General features: G+C 43.9%; 1 protein-coding gene across 2 annotated transcripts in view; it reads right to left on the bottom strand.

Annotated features, from left to right (window-relative positions):
* VGLL1 (vestigial-like family member 1) overlaps nucleotides 1–17,194 on the bottom strand; it is a 36,341-nt gene that overhangs the window by 18,583 nt on the left and 564 nt on the right. For both annotated transcript variants that reach the window (XM_011948788.1, XM_011948787.1), the window contains exons 2-3: nucleotides 13,658–13,896; nucleotides 673–1,092 (exon numbers count right to left, since the gene is read on the bottom strand). In XM_011948788.1, the coding sequence (XP_011804178.1) occupies nucleotides 673–1,092; nucleotides 13,658–13,871 (634 nt within the window). In that variant the 5' untranslated portion in view covers nucleotides 13,872–13,896. The remainder of the gene's footprint in view (nucleotides 1–672; nucleotides 1,093–13,657; nucleotides 13,897–17,194) is intronic.

The following is a 17,194-nucleotide window of genomic DNA, read 5'->3' as shown; positions in this document are numbered from 1 at the left end:
CTGGGTGAATGAGTGAATGAAGAAGTGAGTGAGCCTTAAGGGTGTTTTTAGTTCAGGGGAGGGGTGGTGGTCAGGGAGTAGGAACTCAAGGGATACCAAGCAGGAGGATCCCAGAGTGCAGGAGCAAGCCGAGGACAGCCAGGCACTGTTAGGTCTCCAAGCAGCAATGAGGCTGCCTCTATAGTCGCTTTGAATTTTAATGTGTGCAGCAGATAGTTGGTATAGATTGCCCTTGTTGTTTGCCTGGAGCCTGACATCACTGCAAGTTGCCAACCTGTTTGGAGGCTACAGTTTGAGTCTGTAGGTACGTCACAGAGCTCTGTTTTGCAAATGGCTTATTTAATTGCTCCCAACGAGGTAAACATAGGACCCTACAATATTAGACAGCAGCCCATCATTTTTCTAAGGTAAGGCCAAGTTGACAGGCTAGGGTGAGTACTTCGGGCCAAGTCCATCTGGCTAGCTATCTATGTAACCCTTTAGCTATTAAACTGTGAATGTCAATGAAGCCTAGTGAAGATATACGGAACATTTAAGCAGAACATTCCATCCCTCAGCAGCCCTATGTCCACAGTGGCAGCAATTAGTCTTGGCACCTCATCTCATGCCCACTCACTCTCAACCACAACCAATCAGGGGCACCCCTCCAAGTATCTGTAGGCATTTCCTTACAGTGAACTGAGCCGGGAGGCAGGTTGAAGAGCAACCCTGTGCTTCCAGCTATCTGGCCAGGGTTGCCATTCTCCCTGGCGGCAGGTTCCTGAGGACGGGCTAGACATCTGTCTTGCTGGAGGAGACTTAGGAGAGGCTCACGTTTCCCATCAGGCTGGGGCTCTGGAACCAGGTGCCGAGCAGGGAAGGCATGAGAGTAGCCAGGCTCTAAGGAGCTGGTGCCAGCCAGGGAGGAGAAATGCCACAGCTCCCCAGGCCGAACAGAGGCCCTCCTAGCCAGGGATGGTGAGAACTGATTCACAGCCATGGGACTAGGCACATGCAGGTTGCAGTTGGCGGCACGGTTTGTGACAGGTACTTCTGGCTGTGGCTTTGTCCATGGAGAAGAGTAACGCCACTGATTTGGAGACATGCTATCATCTGAGAAGGAAAGATTTAGAAGACATGTTAGGTGTTTATTGTTTTCAAAATGGATGTAGATTTTTTAAAATACATACTCTATTTATTTTTAACTTGAAGGAAATAAGAAAAGCTAAAATAAAATCATCCTAATGATAATATCCAGAAGCAGCCATTGTCCTCTGTAAGTGTACTGTTTCTAGGACTGGTTTCTATTCATGTATGCATTGTTTTCTCAACATATATTGTTATTCAAGCCATTTTTGTTTCATTAAAATATCATGAAAAGCCTCCTATAGAGATGAATAGGCCAGGCACTGTGGCTCATGCCTGTAATTCCAGCTCTTTGGGAGGCTGAGGTGGGCGGATCACTTGAAGCCAGGAGTTCGAGACCAGCCTGGCCAATATGGTGAATCCACAGCTCTACTAAAAATACAAAACTTAGCTGGGTGTGGTAGTGCACACCTGTAGTCCCAGCTACTTGGGAGACTAAGGCAGGAGAGTTGCTTGTGCCCAGGAGGCAGATGTTGCAGTGAGCCGAGATTGCACCACTGTACTCCAGTCTGGGCAACAGAGTGAGACTCAGTAAGAAAGAAAAAAAGAGAAAGAAAGAAAGAAAGAAAGAAAGAAAGAAAGAAAGAAAGAAAGAAAGAAAGAAAGAAAGAAAGAAAGCCAGGAAGGAAGGAAGGAAAGCAGGGAAAGAAGGGAAAGAAAGAAAAGAAAGGAAGAGACAGAGAGAAGGAAAGAAAGAAAGAAAGAAAGAAAGAAAGAAAGAAAGAAAGAAAAAGAAAGAAAGAAAGAAAGAAAGAAAGAAAGAAAGAAAGAAAGAAAGAAAGAAAGAAAGAAAGAAAAAGAAAGAAAGAAAGGGAGGGAGGGAAAGATGGAATGAAGGAAGGAAGGAAAGAAGGAAGGAAGGAAGAGCCAAACACCAGCTTTTTAAAGTGCTGTACAGTAAGTAGTCCATGGTAAAGCCGTAATATAACTAACAAATGTCATTTGTGCACTCCTTGGTTATTGCCATTGTTTTCTATTATGTTAACAGCATTACAATGAGCATCTTTGTATAGATACCTTTGCTCCCGGATCCAATTCGCTCCTTAAGGATATTTTTCTAGAAGCAAACATGCTTGATTTGTGTTTGGTTGCTGCTATCATCTGGCTTTATTTTACAGCTGGCGTTTTAAATACACCAAATAGGGGGACTCCACAGAACTGTGCTGGTCACTCACATAACTCTAGGAGTTAAAACCACATTTTCCAGAGTAATATGAGGCACAGGGATGTTAAGAGACTGAGCCAAGATAGCAAAAACAGAGTAGCCAAGTAGGGAAGTGAGCTGGAACGATAAGTAATGGGGAGGGAAGTAGTTGCTTGGACCCCATTTTGCAAAAGCAGAATTCTGAGGATCAAGAGGTGACTTAGTTTCTTCTTGCAAAGTTCATGTGGATTGGTTAAGAGGGATGGAGTGTCCTTTGGTTCCATACACACTATTCTTATTGTGCCTATGATAGCCGCCGAATCTGAGATTTCAAATGTCCAGGATAGCTCAGGACAAGGATGAATGTTTTCCCCATTCTCAACACCCATTCAGGCAAGAAGGGAGGAGGGAAAGAGCTCTTCCAGACAGTTCTTAAACCCTGGAGCCTATCATCTATCCAAGATAATGGAGAGAGGGTGGGTGTGGAGACAAAGGAAGATTGGCCGGCTGGAGAGGCTGTCTGGGACACTGGTCCTGTTTCCCATACAAACCTCTCCTAGCTCTCTTGAATGTTTGGTTTGACTGGATTGTGTACAAGATAAAAAATTCTGAGAGGCCTGCGCAGTGTTACTGCAGTGCCATCACTCAGTGTAACACAAAGGATAGAAACAGAAGTCCAAGTCCTCACGGCGCAGACATTCTCCCCAACATCTCACACCATTCACAGTGAGTGATGGGGGATGGTTGGCCCTTCTTATGAAACCAAAGGCAAGACAATATATTAAGATTTGTTTTGGTGAGGGTGAATGCTACTTCTGAAAATTGATATCTCCAGGCCAGAAGCAATTCAGTGCACAAAGAGTGTGATTAAGCTAATTTGGTGTAATCACAGTCTGTGTTTCATATTGAATGAGAGTACTGCATGTCCTAAGCACAAATTAGAAACAAAGCGTAGCCCCTGACAACTAGGTAGTTTCCATCTGAACAGGCCTTACAGATCTCATACATATGACTTAGGGGCTGAATGCTTGAAATGTGGAAAGCAGAGACCCAGAATGTTTTGAATATTTCCCTTAACTGCTTCCTTTCTAGAATTCTCTGAAATGTTAAGGGAAGTGGGTTGGTGTGCCACAGTCCAAAGTCCTATATGGTCACTGGGTGCCCCAGAGCACAGTTTGGATGGGAGCTTGTGGGCATGCACCGGGTGTCTTAACCCCAAGTTCACAGTGACCCATCAGAGGGCCTTGGGTGGCCTGGGGAAACCCATCATTCCAGATTAGGCTTGGAAGTCAGTGGCCCATGGAGTGGAGACCCTGGATTTGGGTGGGCCTCTCTTTCTCGGGCCTCTTGGGCCAACTGCTCCAGCAGCCACTCCCACCTACCCTGTGGATGGGTAAAGTCCTCTTAAACTACAAACCTGCACTGACTCAAGGCTGCTGCTGCTACTAGAAGTGACCCTGGTGACATTTTTTTAATCCAAGTGACCCCTATTAGTTACCGCTAGAAGTGAGAGAGGGAGCCCCAGGGCAGAATTTGCTGCCTTCTCAAACCCCTGACCACATGAATGAGTGGAGAGCAGGCGAGCAACACCCTGACGCAGGGATACATGGGGCAGGCTAGGATTTTTCTTTCAGCAGGAATACAAATGGCTTCCACTCCACTTACTTCAACCCTGGGCATCTAGACCCTACCTCTTAGTCCCATTCATCCCTCTAGAATTCCTGATGCTGTTGATCCTGAGACAAGACCTGTCCAGCGAGAGCTGGTCTCCATTTCCTACACTGCCCTTTTTGGGTGAAACTGGCGGGCCATTCCCCCTGCCTTCCAAGCATACCCAGAGGCACCACACATTTCCACCCATATACACTTTTGGAATCTCCAGAACACTCTAGAAAACATCTTTAGGCATTTATGAGTTTGCCTCCATTCCAGAGTACCTTCCCTCCACTTTATCCTTGCACGGAGGCCCTGGCTTCCTATTCCAGATTAGTTTTTCAACATACAAACTTAAATGTCACCCTTTCAGAAAGGCCTTCCCTTAACCTGCAATCTAAAGTTTGTGACCCTGTTACTTTCTGTGACTGCACCCTATTTATTTCCTTCATGACAGTAATATAGTAATTTATTTATTTCTTAATTCTTACATTAATTCATTCACTATTGGTCTTCTTTATCATTCAGTAAGCTTGGCGAGAGCTGAGATCATTTCTCTTTTGTTCACCATTATGTCCCCAAGAACTTGCACAGTGCCTATCACATACTGGCCCTAAAAGTATTATTCTAATGAGTGCACACGCATGTTTACACACAAACACACATATATATGCACAATTGCAAACATGTACACACTCATAAACACAAACATGCACACACACACACACACACACACCCCACACACACACACCCTTCCCCACTGAACCTTTCTAAATCGAAGAGAGCAGGATGAAAGTGGTTAAAAGCACAGACTTTGAAGTCAGAGAGGCTTGGAATCCAGTCCCAGATCTGCCACTTCCTAGCTGTGTGATACTGAGCAAGTCCCTTCCCACCTCTGAGACTGTTATGAGATTGAATGAGACAATCCACGTAAAAGGTTTAGCACAGTGCCTGGTACACATTTGGCACTCAATTAAGTGGTAGCTGTTGCTGCTGTTATTATTAATCATTTCAGTTTAGAAACCCACTCTGGGTTTCTTTACTGGTTTGCAACACTCAGCATAATCAACATGAGAAAAAGCAAGACGGTCATTATTGTGTGAGGCCTGAGAATCCTCCCTGCCAACAGTCACCTAGTGCTGGAGAAGGGAGGGGCAGAAAGGACTGAGCCAAGGGGCCCATAACAGCAGCAGAGGCAGCAGCAGCACTTCAGGGCCGATTTGGAGGCTGGAGCAGATACTGGTTATAAAAGAGGGATTTCAGAAGTCTTTGCTCAGTCTGTAGCCATTCCCAGGGAATAACACATCAGAGATGGGCAGGAACAATTTGTAAATATAGAATAGTTTTTGCTTATTGAGTACTCACTGTGGGCCAGGCACTTTACTTAGCACTCTGCATACATGATCTCATGTGATCGCCACAGCAACCCAGATGAGAAAATCGAGACCCAGAATGGTTAAAGTGACTTGTCTGAGGCCACACAGCTAGAAAATGGTAGAGGTGTCTGATTCCAAACCTCATGCTCCTACCAACTATGCCTCCCCAATATTGCAAAGAATGCAATGAGCTGGGTACTTTCACATGTTCCTTGGGTTGGAGGTCTGGCAGATTGGCATAACACTTCTAGGAAGAAATTTGTCGGTATATATCAAAACCCTAAAATTTTTGTATACTCTTTGACCCAAGCATTCCACTTGTAGCAATTTATTTTAAGGATATAGTCAATGATGCATGTAAAAATGAACCTACAAGGATGTTCAAAGTGATTTGTATAATATAGCGAAAGATTAGCAACAACCTAAATATTCAAAAATTTTAATAAATTTGGTACATCTATAAAATTATACTCTTGAACCATTAAAATGATGTTGTAGTAGAACTTTTAATGGCATGGAGAAGTAGATATGACATTGTTGAATTTTTTAAAAAAGCAGGTTACAACCCATTATGTGCAAAATGATGTCATGTTGTAAAAATTAGTACATGTACATGGATGCACATGTGGTTTTTGTTTCCTGAATGCTTATCTGTGTTTTCTAAATTTCCAAAAAGGAGTATATTTTGTTTGCAAATAGTAAAAATTATGTTTTAAGAAAAAACTTAAACCACTTGACCCATGAAACACCCAAAAAACAAGTCACAGCTGTGAATGACTAATCCATGATTGCCTGATTTCCTTCCGTCTATCCTTTCTTCTTTCCTTCCTTCTCTTCTCCCTCTTTCTGCATCTTTTAATGCAAATTCTGCGGGTTCTTTTTTTTTTTTTGACAGGGTCTCACTGTCTCCCAGGCTGGAGTGTACTGACAAGATCATAGCTCACTGCAGCCTCAGTTTCCCCAGGCTCAAGCGATCCTCCTGCCTCGGCCTCAGCCTCTTGAGTAGCTGGAAATACAGGTGTGAGCCACCACACCTACACAATTTTTAAATCTTTTTGTAGAGACGGGGTCTCTCTATGTTGCCCAGGCTGGTTTTGAATGCCTGGCCCTCCCAAAGTGCTGGGATTACAGGGGTGAGCCACCACGCATGGGCTACAAATCTCATTTTATGGTGAAGTTGAAACCAAGAGTCCTCTGAACACACGCACATTTTGCACTATGAAAGTCCAACCTTTGACCTGCATGATCTGTATACATTGACTTTCTCTCTCTGCTCTCTTTGTTGGTGGCACTTGCACTTCATTCATTCACCCCCAGGTACAAAAAACATATTGTTTGCATTAACTGAGATCAAAATAACACCGGAGGTGGAAGGACAGCTTCGAGGAGATTGTCCTGTTCCAGGGCACCAGGGGGGCCTCTCAGTTCCTCCCCCTCTTTCAGAGCTGCCTCCCTGGGGTACCTAGTTTTTGGATGAATATCCAGGTTCCTTTTCCCAACTGAAAATAGAGATCAAATACAGAATATGAGCTAGTATTTGAAATGTTGAGTGGCTAAGATCTGAAATCAATTCCATCTGCCAGCAAATACTATAGACTCCCCATATTAGCTGTGAGATCTTGGGCAAGTCACTTGACTGTCTGAGCCTCAGTTTCCTCATCAGGAAAATGGACATAGAGTTAACCGGTAGAGTTGGTGTGAAGATTCAATGAGATAATCCACGTGACAGACCCTAGCAACAGACAGTGTTCAAAAAGTGTTAGCCATTATACACATTATTAGCGATAGTCCTTATAGGTATTAAATCCTCTTGCTGGGGCATTGTCAGAGTGTACAAAGACAAGAAAATGGGGTAGTCAAGAGACTGGCTCTGGAGATCGATGGACTTGGGTTTCAATCTTTATCACTCACTGGCTGTGTGACCCATCTCTAGGCACTTACCTTCTCTGGGCTGCAGTTTCCTGCTCTGTAAAATAAGGATAATAATATCCATTGCAAAATGGATTTGTGAAGCACAACCAACATGCAGAAAAATGCACAAATGGAAGTGTGCAGCTGGGGGAATTTTCATAAACTGGGTAATGAGCACCCAGCTAGAGTAACAGAACCTGACTACCACCCCAGAAGCACACCGTACCCCCTTTCAGTCACAACACCCCCAAAAGGTAACCATATCCTGTGTTCTAACACCATAGGTTCAATTTGCTTGTCTTTGAACTTTATAAATCACAGTGGATTTTGTGGACTGAAGTAAAACGCACTAATTTTAGTGTGGTGTCTGGTATTTGCTGGGAGCTCCATATATGTTTGTGCAGATAGATTCCTTTTCCTTACGGGAATGGAAGACAGGAGACTGTCAATATTCACAAGAGCCATAAACAACTAGCATGACTATTTCTCACATAGATATTTACACTTTTTTTTTTTTTAAGCCGGCATTTCTTCCCTACCCTCACTGATTATAGCAGATGGGAGGGGAGAGAGAAGGAGGCTGGATCCTTTGAGACTGGCTATAAAAGACCCCTGAGTGCCCACGTATATACCCTCTCACCTTCTCTCAGCAGCCCTGGAGCAATGTTGCCAGGCCTGAGGCTAGCCTCAGGCCTGGGGCTGGGGACAGGACAGGAAGAACACAGGGTAGCATACGTACCAGGACCATGCCCCCTACAAACTATAGTTACTGAAGCTTCTCTAGTTACTGATTCTAAAATTCCCAATGTCCTTTTAATAGGGAGATAATTCAAAGATACCTTCAACTTGTGTTTTCTTTTCTGAAGTACAGCCAGTAAAAATTATACATAAGTAAATAAAAACATAACATTGATTGGGGAAGAGAAGCCAGGAAATTCGACGGCATTTCCTAGCCACACGGGTCTCTGTGTTTGGGCTTTGCACATTTGGCTCAACAGACAGCCCTTAGAATGTGGGCGAGTTGGCCATGGGAGCCCATGAATGGGAGCCTGTTCTCCTTGGAATGGCCTAGTTCGGCTGGACAGTCTGGTGCTGGCCTGCAGGGGTTGAGAGGATACTAACAGTCAGTAATGAAAGGCCACTTGAAAGATTTCCCACCGTTTTCAAAGCCATATGTATGTCATATAACACCTCCAGTGAGAACCTCTGTGGGACTGGAAGCCTTTCATGGGGCCCTCCCCTGAGGCAGCAGAGCTTATGAGAAACTTGACTCCTGGTGGTGATAAGAGAGGCTTTGAGGGAGGCAGTTTTTCCTTCATTTGCTCAATCAGTGGACAAATATTTGCCTAGCCAGCACCACACTCTGTGAGGGAGACAACATCTCCACAGTCAAGGGATTTGTGGGGTTCTTATAGGGAAAATGTAACAACCAAGAAGGAAGATGGAGAAGCAAGCCACCTCTCTATCTGGCCTGTGAAGGCTGGCTAAGGCAAGAAACAGGGCCATGCCCAACTTCCCTTAGCGGGCAGGGGCTTCACAGAAGGATACAAGGTGAAGTCAGAAGGCACAGGAAACTCTACAGCAGCCATACAACAGAAATCCCCTGAAAACCTGGAGGCTTATGGGAGAGGCCTGCTGCTCTGTGAACCTGGTGTTTTGAACACAGGTCCTCATATCTATCTTAGTTGTTCAAAAACTCAACTCAAGCCTTGGACTACATTACACTTACTATGTGCCACTTGACATACACATAGTGATATGTCTGGAGATCACACTGTTAGTAAGTGATGGAGCTGGCTTGGGCCCACGCTGAGTGGTTCTAAAGCTGTATACCACACCATACCCCCTCTCTACGGTGACTCCCATCTGTAGGATCAACACCTTGTGATCAAAACCATAATTCATTCGTTCAAGCCGTATGTATTGAGCGCCTCCATGTGTCAGGCATTGTACTAGGTACTTAGAAAGCGGCAGTTAACAGATTGACTCCCTACTGCCACGGAGCTCAGAGGGTAAGGGGAGTGAGGAGTCAAGAAAAGAAATACAACATATAATGTGTATTTATGTATATTTCTTCTTAGCATTTGTCAAATGACAAATGCTAAGAAGAAAAATGAAGCAGGGTAAGAAGACAGACATGAGAGGGTGGGGGCTTTCATTTTTTAAATAGATTGCTCAGACAAGGATTGTTTGAAGTGGTGGCATCCAGGTGGAGACTTGAATGGAGAAAGGTGAAGCCATGCAGGTATCTGGGGAAAGAGCATTCCAGGGATAGGAGAGACCATGTGCAAAGGGCAGGCCTGAGGCAGGATTGTCGTTGGCATAGTTTATGAATACCAAGGAGCCTCAACTGGAGCGGGTGAGGCAGAAAGTGGTAAGACATGAGATCAGAAAGACAACAGGGGCCCAGATGAGGCAGGGCCCCGTTATAGACTTTGGATATGATTCCAAGTGACATGGGAAGCTGTCAGAGGGTTTTGAACAGAAGAGTGCTAGGGTGTGACTTTCATTTTAATGCTACCATTCTGACTGCCCTCCTAAGAATAGACTGAAGGAGAGGAAAGGAAGAAGCAATGAGACCAATTAGGAGGGGACTGCAGCAATTCAGCGGGGGGCGATGATAGCTTCTAGGACCCAGGTGATAGCGGAGGTGAGGGGACGCAGTCAGATCCTGGATATTTTGAAGATAGAACTTACACAATTTCCGAAAGGATCGCATGTGGGGTGTGAGACAGAGAGGTGTTAAGCATGACTTCAAAGAATTGGAAGGATGGAGCTCCCATTTATTGAGATGGGAAGACTGTGGGCAGAGCAGGTTGAGGGGGAAATTAACAGTTTATTCAGTTTGGGAGCTATTTTGTTTGAGTTTCCTATTAGACATGTTAAGTGAAGATCAAGTAGGCAGTTAGAGAGGCAGGTCTGAAATCCATTCTGGGTTGCAGATATGCATTTGGAATTGATCAACATATAGATGGCATTTAAGACCAAGAGAGTAAGTGTAGATAGATAAAGGAGTTGTCTGGGACCTGAGTACTGGGGCCCTGAAATGTTTAGAAGTTGGAGAGAGAAGGACATATAGCAAAGGAGACTGAGAAGTAATAGTAACCAGGGAGGTAGGAAGAAAACCAAGAAAGCATAATGTTATGGGCTGACTGTAAGTGAAGTAGGTATTTTCAGGAGGAGAGAGCAATCTTCTGCAGCAAATGTTGTGATAGGTCAAATCAGATGAGGACAGATAGGGACCACTGGATTTGGAAAGTGGAGGTCACTGGGTAACCTTGATAAGAGCGATTTCAAGGAGTGATGAGGTTGAAAGCATGAGGGGAATGGAGTCTAGAGAGCATGGGAGGAAAAGACAGAGTACACATAAATACCACTTTTGAGTTTTGCTGCAAAATGAAGCAAAGAAATGGTGCAATAGGCCAAGAGCTGGTTTTATCCCAGCTTGGGTTTTACCAGGCAAGTAGAATAGAGGAAGTGAGACCATGGCTTGGTGGTGCTTACAAGGGAATGATTATAATGAATCCAAGCCAATGTGTTCAGAAATAAATCAGAGTCAAATAGCCAGTCAATATACTTGCCTGTGTATTATTAACTGCCTGGGATTTTGATACTTTCAAGGAGCCAGTTAGATCTCCTGATTCCCACACACCACATTTCTCAGCTCTTACCACATATCAATCCCCTAAATGAGTCAAGACTATGGTCATTCTTGCTCCTGCTGTGATTATTCGGCACACTCTTAGACATCACCTCCTCACTCCCCACCCACCCCCTCCTGCCCATTTTAACAGCAAGGTCCACATCATTTCCTTTAGTATCTGCTGCTACCTCCTGCCCTTCCACATGTTTATTTAACCCACAAGATTCTGTGAGGAAACCGCATTGATTGACTGCAAAAGTAATTTCTAAGAGAGAAGTAAATTCTGCAAAGATGAATACACCAGGTACACATCAACTCCCTCTCCAGTCCCAAAAAGCAAAGCCAGAAGGATGGCATCTGGAAACAGGGGAGCTCTTTGCCTACAGGCAGAGGCCCCACTTGTCCACTTTACACAAAGGCCCTCACTTGGAGGTACGTATGTCTTCCACTGGGAGCAAGTCATTCAACATGTGCACTCAGCAACACCAATAAAGAGATCTTGAAATCCACCAGACCCTGATCTATTTGCTCCCCTTACCTTTCAAAAAGGTAAAGGGATCCATTTTGAGTCGCATCCAGCTGGCAAGGGTGACTTCTCCATTAGGCACAGGAGGTACAGTGCCTAGGGCCCATTAATAGTTTTAGGGGCCCACAAAAATGTTTTAAAATTGGAAGAAAAAATGAATATGACAATGATACTGAATATATTTAAAACACGAACCCAGCTTGGATTATATTCATCTTTATACCAATGCAGTCATAAAATGTAACTTTTAATGTTTTTGAGGAGGAAGGAGGTCCATGAAGACAGAAGTGTCCAGGGCCCATGAAAGTCATACTACAGCCCCTGCTAGTGTGATGTTTAAGGCTTCCTTCCAACCTGGATATTTTGATGTGCACATTTTGACTTAGCTCTCTTGAAGTAACTGCTTTGAGATGTACGACTGTTTATTTCTTAACAATTACCAAATAGACACACCTGGCCCTGTGAAGGGTGGGAAAGGGATGTGGCAAGACTATTCATCTGCTTCCCTCTGGCCCCTGCCCTTGCTCACCAAACCATCCACTATTAGTTGAGAAGAGGCTGGGAGCACCTTCATGGGACATGTGTTTTCTTTTCATGGATGCTTTGGTGTTACTGCCGCATCAGGCCATAGTAATAATAATAGTGATAATAATACTAGCTGGGTGTGGTGGTTCACACCTGTAATACCAGCACTTTGGAAGGCTGAAGTGGGAGGATCGCTCGAGGTCAGGAATCTAAGACCTGCCTGGGCAACATAGCGAGATCCTGTCTCTACAAAAAAAAATTTTAAAAATTAGCTGGGTGTGGTGGCGCATACCTGTAATTCTAGCTACTTGCGAGGCTAAGGCGGGAAAATTTCATGAGCCCAGGCATTCATGGCTGCAGTGAGTTGTGATCGCGCCACCACATTCCAGCCTGGGCAACAGAGTGAGAACCTGTCTCTAAAAAACAGAACAAGAAGAAAAATACTGATAATGGTAACAGTAAATAGCTGTGGAGCTTCATTGTGTGCTGAGCAGTAAACCCAGCATTTAAAATGACTGAGGAAATAATAAAATAGGTGAACTAATTTGATTAAACAGCACTCATTTTTACATTAAACTTCGTTTTTGTTTTTTTTTCCAGTAGCTTTAATTTTTTTTTTTTTTCTTTTGAGATAGGGTCTTGCTTTGTCACTCAGGCTGGAGTACAGTCGTGCAATCACGGCCCACTGCAGCCTCAACCTCCCAGGCTCAAGTGATCCTCCTGCATCACCCTTCTTAGTAGCTGGAGATACAGGTATGAGCAACCACACCTGAATAATTTCTTTAAATTTTTTTGTAGAGACAGGGTCTCACTATGTTGGCCAGGTTGGTTTCAAACTCCTGACCTCAAGTGATCCTCCTGCCTTGGCCTCCCAAAGTACTGGAATTACAGGTGTGAACCATCACGCCCAGCTAGCTTTGTTTTCAAAACTTTTCAAAACCACCTGTCTACAACTGGGAACACTCCATTTATAGAAATAAATTATATAAAATGCAAATATTATCAACATTTAAACACTATCGCAACATACTTCTGTTCTAATGGCTTATTCAGCAAGATTCTAATCTATGTTTTAGTATTTTATGGAAATTTCAAGGTTCTTTGTACCTAGATAAGGTGCTCACAAATTTGCATATTTGTATGTTCATTTACTCATTCAACAAATCCTTGTTGGTTGTCCCGTATATCACAGTCACTGTTTCTAGATGCTGGAAACATGATATTGAGCAAAATCAGCAATGGTCCTTGCCCTCACAGAACTTTCATTTAATGGAGGAGTATGCAATAGTCAAATAATTATACAAGTGTAAAAACTGCAACTGTGACAAGTGCTTACAGAATGGCAGGAGAATCTGTAATAGGATATTTGAATGCTTGGGGGTGTGGGTGGTCAGGGAAAGCTACCCTAAAGAAGTGATCTTAGGATGAATGTGGGTTAATTAGGAGAAGGGAAGGAAGAGTTTTGCAGAAAAGGAACAGTTTGTGCAAAGGCCAGAAAGAAATCAAAGCAAACATGAAGGACAGAAGGAAGCCAGTTTCTGGAGGACAGTGCTGGGGAGGTGAGGTTGGAGCAGTAGATGGCAGCCCCATTTTGACATTAAACTTCTAGGAAGGGGTGTGGCTTCTCACTAGTCAGAGCAACTTGCCTTTAGCAAACATATATGTGTTCAAGTGTGTCAAGTACATCAAAGAACTGGTGTGTCCGTGGCAGCCTTGATAGGGAATCCCAACTTCCTCCCTCCCGACATGCTCACCGTTCTTCAGCATCACACCTTCACTCTGACTCGAGGGGGTCAGTTCCTGGGGGCTCTTGATATTGCTCAGAGCTCTGGAGAAGTGCTCATCCACTACACTGCTGATGTCCCCTTGGAAGTAGGTGAAAAGGACACACCGGGAATTCCATTCTGTCTTTATAGGCTTCTGCTTGCCTTTGGGCATCCGGATGTCAGTCTTCTTCATTTCTTCCATTGTGAGTGAGTGACACAGGTGATACCTGTGGACCAAAGGCAAAATGTCACTGGCACTATTTTACCAAGTGGCTTGGCTGTGGTTTGGGTGAACAGTATCCTTGGGGGCAAGTGATTTGCTCCCACCAGGTACACATGCTCACTGGGGCCTCAGGGAGCCACATAGCTTCTAAAGGTCAATGACAATGCTGTTGAGAAGCCTTGTCTAATCAGTCTTCAAGGGACAACACAACAAATCTCCATGAAGTGCTGAGAAGGAGCCTTCTCTTACAAATGAGAATGATCAGACAAACTGACTAAAGAGAACATCAGGAAATGGGGAGGTGGGAGGACACTGAGGCCAAATAGCAGAGTAACTTGCCTCCTGGGAAAGCGCCTTTCTCCTAAACGAATGAGCCAAGGTTGGCCCAGAACTGCCTGTAGGCATGGGCTCCCATGGAGAACTTGACCAGGCAATCCAGTGGGTGCTTGACAATTTCAATAGTAGGCATTGCTTTCCATCTTGACCACTTGCACACAAAGTAAACACATCAAATTCTCTTACTCCCCTGATGCCTTACTCTATGTAAGCCTATGTCCTGCACCTACCCGCATCCCATCTTAGAAACTAGCAATTACAAACAATACCATCTATAAGGCCTCCAACAGATACATTCTGAACAAAATGCAGAGGTACAAAAAAACATTTTTACACCAATGTTGTCACCATTGGTGGAAACCTCCGGAAAGGTTGTAAGGTTGTCAGCTCTGTTCCCCAGCACATCTTTTGTATCTAGAACAGGGCCTGGAATAGAGTAGATGCTCAATAGCTGTGTATTGAACTGCCCTAAACTTGGGTTCCATCATTGGTATCATCATATCCTACCCTGAGAGTTCCTTGTGGGCAGAGGCTGTCTATTTGCATCCAGGTCAGGTCCTGGCATGCAGTGGGCCTTCAAGACATGCTGTGGCCTTTCTTTACTAGGGAAGTAGCCTGTCAGGATGCTTCTTTACCTTTGACCACCGAATCTGACTTGCCATGTGCTCTGGCTAAAGATGGATTTGATCTATTCATTCTTGTAAATTTAATGAAAATGACTAGAGTTTAATAGACTGTCTCTTTCTCTCTCTAGTTTATGAGACCTTGAGAACAAAATTTCATATTCATTTCTTTATTCCTAGCACCTAGCATAATGTAGGCGTTAAGTAACCAGTGTTTCCCCTGGTTGACAGTCATGCTAAGCATAACCAGGTACTAGCTCAAAAATGAATCCATTGCACCCTTACTTTCCAAAAACATGCGAACAAACGCTTTGAAAAACTGGTAGATTCTTATAAAGTTAAACATATTCTTATCGTGTGACCCAGCAATCTCACTTCTAGGTACACATAGCCAAGAGAAGTAAAAACTATGTCCACACAAAGACATGTACATGAATGTTCACAGCAGCTTTCTTCATAGTAACCAAAAATGGAAAATACCCACATGTTTATCACCGGGAAAATATATAAACTAGCTGTGACATATTTATACAATGGAATGTTACTCAGCAAAAGAACAAACAAACTACCAATCTACACAACAGCATGTATGAATCTCAAAAACATGTTGAGTGAAAGAATCCAGACACTAAAGGCCACATATTGTACAATTTCACATACATGAAACAAGCACAAATAATCTGCGGTGATGAAATTCAGAACTGTGGTTGCCTGTGGGGTAGAGATTGAGAGATTGACTAGGAAAGGGCATGAGGGAGCCCTCAGGGGTGTTGGAAAGGTTCTGCATCTTGATGAGGGAGATGGTTACTACATGAATGGATAAATTTGTTAAAACTCATCAAATTTTACACGTAAGACATATGCATTTCACTGTAGGTAAATTATTCCTTTATTTTAAAAAAAGTACATGATCTATTCCGATACTTGAAGGGATAGAAATAAAAACCAAGGTATTATGAATTATAAAGCAATGAGAAGCATGGAGGCAGTACTTTTTTAAAGCTACAGTTTACAGAACACCTACTCTGTGCCAGAAACTACACATCTATCTTCTCCAATCTTCATAATCCTCAAAATAGGTATTGTTATCCCCATTTTACAGATGAGCAATCTGGGGCTTAAAGAAGGTGAAATAGACTGCCTAGGCTACACAACTAGGGAGTGGCAGAGCTGGGATTTCAACCCAGGTCTTTCTGGCATTAACGTCTGTCCTACCTTCACCATCCCTTATTGACTATCCATTGGGTCTAATAATACCTTCTCCTCTATGGGCCTCAGTCTTTCCATCTATCTCCTAATCCCTAGGGGGCCTCATGCCAGAACCCTAAACCAGTCATCTGGTTTCCTTCAGATAACGCAGGCAGCAACTCCCAACTCCATCTGCTCCCTCGGGGCTTCTCCTTGAAGCCTCTGCCTGCTGCTGGAGGGACCAGTGAGCACCTTTGGAGGATTCACCCTCTCATTCTCAGAATTTCCAGTGGCCACTGCTCAAGGTTCAGGCTTGACACAGCTTGCAATCTCTCTTTGCTAACTCCCCTTGAAGCCACATGGGAAGGAGCTGGTAGGACCCTAAGGACATTAGGGCCCTGAAGCATGTGCTTAATCTCGTTGGGTAGAATCCACAGATGACTCGGGCCAACTGGCTACAGTCAGGAAATATTAGAGATAGAGAAAGTCAGAGCTGGTGTTTCAGCCCCTTCGCCTTGGAGAGCTCAGTCCGTGGGCAATTGGGCATCCTGAATAATAAATTCAGTATTCACTGAATAAGTACTACCTATGCCCTTCTTTTCCTCCCCAACCACACCTCACACAATCAAAAGGAAAGCCATAGGCTACTTCTCTGGATCGACTCACAAGCAACTCCGTGGGCTGCGCTTGGACCACAGTGGAGAGAAACTGTATTTGAGGAATATTAAAATTCTGAGAACTGTCATTGGCATAGTCCTATAAAGAACTGCATCTCACTCTACCTGGAGAAACATGAGACGCTTCATCCTCAAATGAGACCTCCATAAGAGGTCTCTTCATTCATGAATTAATTGCTGGGGTGTGTCTCGCTTAGGAGAAAGAGATGCTGCAAAGCTGGATTGAAGGGGATGTCAGTGAGGCTAAAGAAAGGGTGGCTGTCTCCCAGAGGACATGTTCCCATATCAGTGCCTGGCTTATAGCAAAAGCCTCTCGTAGTAGACAAAACCCCAAGGTCAAGTTTTACCAGTGGTACTGCCAGAACAGCATAATTACTAAACAACAGGCAGTTTGCAACTTTCCCATCTCACAAGATACAAAGACAGAAAGTGCTCCCTCAAATATTGCCCACACTTCTGAAAAAAAAAAAAAAAAAAA

This window comes from Colobus angolensis, unplaced genomic scaffold, assembly GCF_000951035.1.
Source record: "Colobus angolensis palliatus isolate OR3802 unplaced genomic scaffold, Cang.pa_1.0 Scaffold283, whole genome shotgun sequence".
In the NCBI taxonomy this organism is placed as follows: Eukaryota; Metazoa; Chordata; class Mammalia; order Primates; family Cercopithecidae; genus Colobus; species Colobus angolensis.
The sequence above is the reverse complement of the archived record's forward strand: the minus strand, read 5'-3'. Positions and strand labels throughout refer to the sequence as shown.